The sequence below is a fragment of the Festucalex cinctus genome, chromosome 10 (genome assembly GCF_051991245.1).
Source record: "Festucalex cinctus isolate MCC-2025b chromosome 10, RoL_Fcin_1.0, whole genome shotgun sequence".
Lineage (NCBI taxonomy): Eukaryota > Metazoa > Chordata > Actinopteri > Syngnathiformes > Syngnathidae > Festucalex > Festucalex cinctus.
The window spans coordinates 29,020,999-29,030,768 of NC_135420.1; the positions used below are offsets into that span (position 1 = coordinate 29,020,999).

General features: G+C 39.9%; 1 protein-coding gene across 3 annotated transcripts; it reads left to right on the forward strand.

Moving 5' to 3' along the window:
- Positions 1-274: 274 nt before the first annotated feature.
- adcyap1r1b (adenylate cyclase activating polypeptide 1b (pituitary) receptor type I) lies at positions 275-9,098 on the forward strand. Of its 3 annotated transcripts, none has more exons than XM_077535164.1 (15): positions 275-788; positions 1,699-1,718; positions 2,992-3,124; positions 3,853-3,955; positions 4,226-4,339; positions 5,261-5,364; positions 5,481-5,581; positions 5,751-5,883; positions 5,993-6,146; positions 6,873-6,933; positions 7,003-7,072; positions 7,151-7,242; positions 7,509-7,638; positions 7,860-7,901; positions 8,770-9,098. In XM_077535164.1, exons 3-15 carry the CDS (start codon positions 3,068-3,070, stop codon positions 8,956-8,958), a joined length of 1,350 nt encoding a protein of 449 aa, XP_077391290.1. In that variant the 5' UTR covers positions 275-788; positions 1,699-1,718; positions 2,992-3,067; the 3' UTR covers positions 8,959-9,098. The 3 variants fall into 3 exon arrangements, with proteins under 3 accessions (XP_077391290.1, XP_077391291.1, XP_077391292.1); XM_077535166.1 differs by having other exon boundaries at positions 281-788; positions 5,484-5,581; XM_077535165.1 differs by lacking the exon at positions 1,699-1,718.
- The last annotated feature ends 672 nt before the right edge of the window (positions 9,099-9,770 follow it).

Sequence of the window (9,770 nt, forward strand, 5' to 3'; positions counted from 1 at the left end):
TTGATTGATTGATTGCTCGAAACATGATGGTGATTTGATTGATTGAAACAGAATGGTGGATTGATTGATTGATTGATTCCTTGATCGACACATGATGGTGGATTGATTGATCGAAACATGGTGATGGTTTAATTGATTGAAATTTGATGGTGGATTGATTGATTGATTGCTTGATTGATTATTATTTTTTTGTTATGAGACAAATGTATGAGCAATGTTTTTTGTTTTTGTTTTTCCAGCCAGGTAAAGAGTGGAAGGCCCATCTTGCAGCTCTTGCAGGAGCCCAACTGGGACTCGGTGCAGGACGTGCTTTGGCGAGTCCCAGTCCCCGTCCAGATGGTCCTGATCTGTTTTCGGGGAGAGGCGATGTCATAAATCGTGTGAGGTGCAGGACCATGACACGCCTGCAGGTCATGTCGACGATCTGCATTGGTGCCCGTCGATGACGCCAAACTTGCCTGCATCTTCTTTTCTTAAGCACAGATATTTCTCACATTTGAGAGAGAAGTAAGAAAGAGAGAGAGGACGAGCAAAAGAGAGAGAGAGAGAGAGAGTGATGCGTTCTCGCGCACGTAGCAAGCAAGCGAGCTTCCATCGGCGGCACAAATGTGCCCTTGCAAATCCTCATGTCGCACTGAATTATTTCAGCCTCACGCAGGACACTTCCGTCTTGTTTCAAACTCTATTATTAGGATTGATTGTTCTGAAATGGAACTTAGAGTTTCCTATCTTGGAGTAAAATGCCGCCGACTCGGGAGCAGCCAAATGAAGACTTAAATGATAACATGGTAAGATAAGATCGCGATTTTTATGACACGAAAATGCAGCGGTTTTTTTTGTTTGTTTTTGTTTTGTTTTTGCATCCGATCTCGCATTTGTTGGATCTTGCGGCATGCTGGCGACTGTGCTGGGATGTGTCGACTGTCTCCATCGGTCGCTCGCTTGCTTTTGTGCTGCAGAACTACAGAAAGATGCAAATCACGTTCTTGGGGGGGGGAAATATGACACATATGATGTTCATTTGATGGGAGCTCCCACGCCCGTTTTTATTTTATAAGTTGAGCTGTGTTGTTGTCAAGGTCATGCTTGCTTTTAAAAAATGATTCAGTGTGTTGATCTCGACATTTCATTTTTGACAGGCATGTCAGTAATAATGAATATTTATTTTCGTCATACTTTTGGAGAGTTGAGCCACCCACCAGCCAACAATGCGTTGACGCGTGCGTGTCCAGTGCTTTTTTTTTTTTTTTTTTAAATCTCGTGTAATCAAGCTGTCTGTCCAAAACAAAATCTATAAATAATGTCCTATGTTGACCTTGTAATTAAAGCTGACCGTCTCTGTTGCTTTAAATTTGTCCACATGGTCATGAAAAGACAACCAAACAATTCTTCGTTTGTCATATTTTAGCAAGTAAAGAATCTCATCAGAATCACAATAGTCATTTAGCACAATTAGGAATCAATTTTAAACGTCCTAAAATCGGTTTTATCCCAATTATTTTAAACTGTCTAATCTTGTCCTTCCTTGTTTGTGTACTGGAAACGCTGTTGATGTTGTACCCGGTTTGGCCACTTTGGGGCAGTGTGGTTCCGCGCGTTATGATACACAGTTAAATTGCAGCCACATTAGAGAGTAGAAGGAAAAAGTCACGATCAAATTATGATAATAAAAGTTTATTTTTTTCCCCCCTTTTGCAGCGTATGAAGAGCATATGCCGGTGAGTCATGTTATGATGCTTCTTTGTAAACATTCCAGAAGAATTTTGTATGAATAGTCGTTGTTTTGAAGAAATAAAAGTAGCGCGCTAATTAGCATTAGCGAGTCAGACTGGAGGAGATCATAACAACGATTTCGGATTATCGGAATCGAATCGTGACACAGTCAAAGTTTCCCACCCAATACGATTAACACCCAAAATAAATTCTCATACTTTAACAGAAAAAAAATAATAATAATTGATGAGGGATTATAGGATAAATTGCATCAACATTTAACTGTCCACAATTTGCAGCATTGAATGGAAACGAATGGAGTAAAATTGACAACAAATGAAAAAAATAAACGTTTTGTGGCATTTTTTCCTCATTACATAGTTTTTGCTCCGTTATAAAAACTACTAGTGCCTTTTGAGTCAACGCAAAGAGGTTTGATTTCTGTATGTATTTTGGCGTTTAGTCAGTTTACGTACTGCATATTTTTCATGATTGATGGATAATGTAATTGTAAAAAAATAATAAAAGTACTCGAATCAAAAGTGAGAGTACTTTTTCCACTTCTGGCTTGTTGCCAAGCCGTGCAGTTGTTGCAGCTTTGCACAGCAAGAAAAAAAAAACATCATTGAGAAGTACAAGGTGACGCTTTTTATTCAGTCAAATGAAATTTGAAATTTGTATTCAAGGAAAAAAATAAGTGCGAATAAGCACCATAAAGCTTTTTGTCCAAATCTAAACTTCTCTCAGCTGTTGCTCTTGACAACAGGGGGGAGGAGCTCAACTGTTGGGGGGGGGGGGCTGTTTTTGCTGGGCCTTGGGGGAGTTGGAGGACAAAAACAGCAGAACAAGTGATTCCATCCGTCCGTCTATCCATCCATCCATCCACCCATCCATCCGTCCATCCATCAATTTTTTCCCCTGCTTATCCATGGTGGGCAGCACCTTTATAGCAGGGAAGGCCAAACTTTCCATTCCCCAGCCGCTTCGTCAAGCTCCTCCGGGGGGGAATCCCGAAAAGTTCCCAGGCCAGTCGGCCTCCTTTTCTTAGGAAATCAACGGAACCATGTGATAATAAACAAACATTGCTAACTTTTTAATCTGGTAGGCTGCAGCACATGTTCCAATATTGCCTCTGGGGTTTCTATTTTTTTTTGTTGCACATCAGTTCCAAAAACATTTTCGAAGCATCTGTATAAATTATTGGTGACCTTCTGTCCACATTTCAGTTGTTGTTTTGGTCAACAAAGTCCAACATTTTCATCTTCTTTTGTCTTTCAGATCCCGAGGTGAGCGCGGATTCTCGACTCGTTAGCCGTTCACGTGTTGAAAAGGAAACTCGTCACAAGCAAGCAAAATGTTGAGCGCTCACCTCAACGCTCTCGTCGGTGCCTTCGTTCTCCTCCAGCGACTCGTAAGTCACAAAAAGCCACATCAACATCATGCTGATGATATTTGTTTGTTGGTTTATAGTTCATTTTTATTGCATTTGGACTGCTGTTTTTGTTTTTTGTTTTTTTAATTCAGTTTTTAGAGCAGGTTTACTCAACTTTATTGGTGATTTTTTTGCACGTTTTGTTGTAGCACATTTTTAAAAATTAATTTTAGTGTTTTATTTTTTTTAATTTTTTTATTTTATTTCTTTTAGTAGGGATTTTCAATACCACCCTTTTCCGTCCAGACATGAGTAGCCGATTCAATTCTTCAATAGTCACCAAAACCACGTACCACTGCTACTTTTGCTCCATAAAATATTCCTTCCCCAAAAAAATGACAGATCATTTTAAAGAAAAGAGTTTAGGTGTCCCAATATAACATTTTCCCTTCAGATTGAATGAAATCAATGCCAATTTTCTATTCTTCAATAAGGTCAATTCTCAAACGACTATTGAATCTTTCTTCTTCTGTATGCCCGAACAGTAATGTAGAAATATTTTTTCATTTTTTTTTTTTTCCCCATAAATCCCAAAGCTCACATTTGCTCTGATTAGTTAGTTTTAGTTCATTTTAAAAACCTAAAATGAAGTTTTTGACAGTATTTCCTTCACAAAAATATTTTTTTTCAATTTTTCTTGTATTTATTTTGTTGTATAATAACTACTAATAAAGTTGTTGTGTGCATACTTTTTTTTTTTTGGACAGGTTTCATGCCAGCAGGTGCCCTCCAATTGTGTCATCAAGCGGGAGGAGGAGAAATGCTTGGAGATGATGACCTTGGACGAGGATGCGGATCATCCACAATTTGGTTGGTTTGGCCAAAACGCTTCTTAACTGCTTCTTTTATTCTTCAAATCATACTCGCATGATGATGATGCACAATCGGAAATGTACAGGTCGTTTAAAACAAACAAAAGACGAGTCAGAGTTTGAGTGATTTTGTTTGCGTCAGCACTCGTCCAGCAGATTTTGGGAACTTTTCTATCAGTCAGGTGTTTACAAATAAATGATGATGAAGATGACGAACGAAGCAAGCATGAAGACAAAAAAAAAACATTGACCTGCGTGTTGCGTTCAGGGTGTCCGTGGATGTGGGACAACCTGACGTGTTGGCAACCTGCCAGCATTGGTGACGTGGTGGAGGTCAACTGTCCCGAACTCTTCTCGCAGTTCATGAGTGAGGACGACTACGGTCAGTTCCGGATTCCTGTTCCGGATCGTCCGACTCGCTGTACACTTTCTCCTCCACAAAATTGTAAAACAATGAGCTGATACTTAAAAAAAAACAAAAAACAAAACAATACGTGCTTTTGTACATTACAGCAACGAAAACTCTTAACATACTACAAATATTATATATATAATATAATATTTTAAACATAGAAGGGCCAAAACATGCCTTATGAAAATTAGACTGCACTACAAATCTAGCCATCAGAGGGTGCTAGAACTGAACAAATGGAAAACAACCTGACTTTTTTTTTTTTTTTTTTAACAGATGTGCTGCTTTTAATATCGTGACATGATGACAACGATATATCGTGGCAGTTTTAATATCACAATATCGTGATATTGCCGTTATTGTTACATCCCTAATATATATATATATATATATATATATATATATATATATATATATATATATATATATATATTACATGACTTTACCTTTGGTGATTGCTTAATTGTTTCACCATTGGATTCCATGAACATATACATTTGCCCTTGAAAAAGAACTATTTTTGTTTTTTAACTATTTTAAAAACGTCCTAATTATGTCCTGGATTTTAACATTTAACAATAAAAAAAGGAAACCTCATGAAAACATTTCAAGGTCATGAATAATAATTCAAATTTAGCAATGCCATCATACATCCATTTTTTTTACATTTTTTTTTTTTTTTTTAAATATTTATTAGCAATATTAGCCGTGTACTTGCCCGGTATTGGAGCAATACCCAAATATGCAGTTGTACACACCAAGATTTACTTGTCATAAAATGCAATTGATAAAAGAATGGAAGAAATCAAAAGAAGAAAGAAAGATGAAGAGAACGTGTCGAGCAAACATTTGAAAATAAATCCACACTCTTTTTGCTTTTTGTCATTTCAGAATTGGGGAAGGTGAGACGAAACTGCACCGAGTTTGGCTGGTCCGAGACGTTTCCTCACTACGTTGACGCTTGCTTGTACGAAGACGGAAACGTCACTCGTCCGGTTCGTACGCACAAATCCGAACGCGACGTTCGCGTCAAACTTCCGTTGCGGAACGCAATCGTGACATTTTTCTCCAAAACGAATTCCATGGATTTTTGTTCCTCCTTTGCCAAAAGCAGGACACGTACTACGTGTCAGTGAAGGCGCTCTACACGGTCGGATACAGTACGTCGTTGGTGTCCCTCGCCACAGCCGTGGTCATCTTGTGCAGGTTCAGGTGAGAGCACATCCGACGTGCCGTCCGGGAGGAGAAATCATCAAGATTCTTTCTTCATCATGATGCAGTAGCCATTTTTTTTCCCGTTTATTTCTTCCAACGTCGTCTTTATTTCGATGTTGTTTTGTCGCATGTCGACGTCGCCCTCGTCTGTTTTTTTTCTCCGCAGGAAGCTGCGCTGCACGAGGAACTTCATCCACATGAACCTTTTTGCGTCGTTCATCTTGAGAGCCATTTCCGTCTTCATCAAAGATGGCGTCCTGTACGCCACGGAGGACAGCGAGCACTGCTTCATCCACACGGTGAATCAACAAAATCGTGTTCGGGGTGCCTCATAAAAAAAACTAGAAAAAAGAAAAAAAACATCTCTCCGCCATGACACGACGTGTCCTTTTCTTTCCCGCGCTGAAGTTGGAATGCCGAGCGGTGATGGTGTTCTTCCATTACTGCGTCCTCTGCAACTATTTCTGGCTCTTCATCGAGGGTCTTTATCTCTTCACTTTGCTGGTGGAGACTTTCTTCCCGGAGAAAAGATTCTTCTACTGGTACATCGTCATCGGCTGGGGTGAGGCCGATGTGACGTCACCGACGCAAAAGATGCTGCGGGGTCGCCTAAACGAACACGTCCCGCCGCAGGGTTGGCTGGAAAGGATCCGGTTGGCGTCAAACATTGGAAAGGAAAATATTCAAGAACTGAAATTGTAAAAACGTGAATAAACTTACAATTACAAACGCCAAAATATATTGTATAAATCATCAAATACATTGACAAAATTATAAATACACAAAATAATTGTCTCAGATGTGACAAATATTGTTAATGTGTTCCTATTATCATTAAGACTTTTTTTTTGTTATTGTGATTGATTTTTTAGCAGCTCAAAAAGAAACCAAACCGAAGCTTTTTTTTTTTTTTTTTATTGACAGAATACAAATGAACAATTCTGTAACAAATCTTATTACAAATACATAATATATACAAACACTCAGACAATCCAGTTCAATTTTGCATCAAAAATGAAATAAAAAAACTTCCTTAGCGCTGCTGTACTGACGTCACCGGCATCTATTTTTATTTTTATTTTTCCACTCTTAAAGTATCATGTTTTTATATTTTGGGGTTTACTTACATTTTTAGAATTTGTTTAATCCATAAATTGTGTTATTTTGAACAATTGTAAACGGACAATTTCCGGACAATCCTGTAAGCGTGACGTCATCTGCAGGCGACCCCCGACACAATGTGGCAGCCCTGATCACACGTTCTGACGTTTGTTCTGTTGGATGACAGGAACGCCGACCTTGTGTGTCGCCATCTGGGCGGTGCTGAGGCTGCATTTCGATGATCTCGGGTAAGGAGAAGAAACATTCAAACTCTTGACTGTTTATTTTTGTATCGTCATGATTTGATCATCTTTCAGCTGCTGGGACATGAATGACAATGCCGCCATCTGGTGGGTGATCAAGGGACCCGTGTTGGCTTCGATTATGGTGCGTTTTTCTTTTTTTGTCAACAGGATGTCAATGAAGCTGTTTTTTTATTGATTTTGTTTGTTTGTTTTCTAATAGATCAACTTTGTACTCTTCATTGGCATCATCGTCATCCTCGTCCAGAAATTGCAATCACCGGATATTGGAGGAAATGAATCGAGCATTTACCTGTAAGTGCTGAATTTACTGAGACGATTATTAAAAGCACGTTGAGGAACCTCAATTAATGAAGGTGTGATGATGTAATGTGATTGACCACACAGCCAAAATTGGAATGCTCAAATTTCAAGGTTGCATTTTTGGGGGAGTTGATTTGAACTCCTAAACAGTTTCGATGAACTCTGCAAAGTTGACTTGACTTGACTTGAATGAATGTCAGTAAGTGAGCGAGCAAACGTGAAACGTTTTTTTTCTGTGTGTGTGCGTGTTGTTGCAGGAGGTTGGCGCGTTCCACGCTGCTGCTCATTCCTCTGTTTGGGATCCACTACACCGTGTTTGCCTTCTCGCCCGAGAACGTCAGCAAGCGAGAGCGTCTCGTCTTTGAGCTCGGCTTGGGATCCTTCCAGGTAGAAGCCGACTTCCGCCTGTTTTGCTTCCAAATCCGTTTGCCGGCTAACGTTTGCCACGAATGCCGAAACGGGAAACGAGAAACAAGCCAACGACTCGTGACACAATTCTAGCATTGCTTATTCCAGATTTTTCATATCGCTGTGCGTGTGAGATGCGAATATGAGTATGTGTCATCTTTAAAATATGAACATGTTTGACATCTGTGTCGTTTTTTAAGGGTTTCGTAGTCGCTGTCCTCTACTGCTTTCTGAATGGAGAAGTAAGTCACTCATTCCTTATGAACTCATTTGTTCCCAAAAACGTATAAATACGTTCTACATTAAATATTACCAAGCTCCCAAAGACGTATTTATCCGTTTTTTTTTTATGTTTTGTTTTGTTTTTTTAATGCTAGAGCATACAGAAGGCTTTGATGCAGCTTCTGAACTGAATAGAATGCAATGGTAGAAGCAATGGTAGTTATGACAAAAACGGCCATCGGGTGGCAGCAGAGTATAAGAGATCAACCAGGGCCATGTTGCAAAAAGCTCTTTTCCACACTCTTTTAAACAGATTTGTGAATAATGATGAAACTTAGATATATTCTCATGCTAATGCAGCAATTAGCATGAGAATATATCTAAGTTTCATCGATATTCACATTCCGGGTGAAAACACTGTCAAAAAGAGCTTGTTGCAACATGGCCCTGGTTGATCTCTTATACTCTGCTTCCACCTGCCGGCCGTCAATTTCTGTCTGTTTCCGTTTTGCAGCAATTAGCCTTAGAATATAGCTAAGTTTCATCATTATTCACACATCTGCTTGTTTTCATCATGGCCCAGGTTGATCTCTTATACTCTGCTGTCACCTGCTGGCCGTTTTTTGTAATTACTACCATTTTTTTTTGGTCACCCTTTCTCTGCAGTTGAGAGGCTGTATCAAAGCCTTCTTTATGCTCTAGCATTAAAAACATTTTTTTTTTTTTTAAACGTATAAATACGTCTTTGGGACACTTGGTACATTTAAAAGAGAACGTATTTCTATGTTTTTGGGAGCAAATGAACAGATGAAAAGATAGGGCGGCAAATAGCGTGAAAATGAGGTTCCGATCACACTGAGCTTGCGAAGTACCCGTCTCCGCCTCCAGGTGCAGTCGGAGATGAAGCGGAAGTGGCGCAGCTGGACGGTGAACCGATACTTTGCGGCAGACCTGAAGCACCGGCACCCGTCGCTCGCCAGCAGCGGCGTCAACGGCGGCACGCAGCTGTCCATCCTCAGCAAGAGCAGCTCGCAGATCCGCATGTCCGGCCTGCAGGCCGAGACGCTCGCCACCTGATCCTCGTCTCGCCGTTCGTGTCAAAGTCACGTGCGCAAATTGAGATGCCGGCGACGGGAAACTGGATTTACAAAAAAACTTTTACATCATCTGAGACAAAAAAAACAACAAAAACACCTGGAATCTTGCATGCATGATTTTTAATCTCAAATTTTGGGGGATGGATTCTGTGCTAGCCAAAGACGGCTGCCATGTTTCGATTTTTGCCTCTCTTTGTTTGTTGCATTTCTTCATAAGAGGAAAAGAAACCGGAGTGTGTTCATCGTGTCCAAAGAGAACGAATGAGGGCTGACCGGAAACTGTCGTCAGTCGGGTTTGCAGTAACAAAAAAAAAAGAAAAGAAAAGGGCAGAACCAACCGCTGCCACAAGGGGGCCCTGTTGAACCTCCTGAAAATAAAGGAAAGGGCTGAAATGACAAACAATACGCGAGGCTGTCCACATAAAACGTCACAATCAGTTCTTAAAGACAACTGCACTATATGATCGACTTTATGCAGACATTTCTCTTGCTGACTTTTTATTCATGTGAGCCGTACATTGTGGATGTCAAACAAATGTGTTCAAAATGATGACAAAATGTTGGCTGTATTTGCATTAATTTAGGCGTTATTGTGACCCGTTTGGGGCTTTTTGATGGTTCTGACCAAGTCATTTCAAAATAAGATACTGCCCAGGGTTAAAGCTCCAAATTCGTAAAAGTGCTTGAAAGCGAAACTGCAAAATGCCAATGTTGTATCTTTTAAATGGATTTGTCAGTGGTTGAAAGTGGATTTGCAATAGACGTCTTTTCTTGCGCCGTCTTTGTTCATAG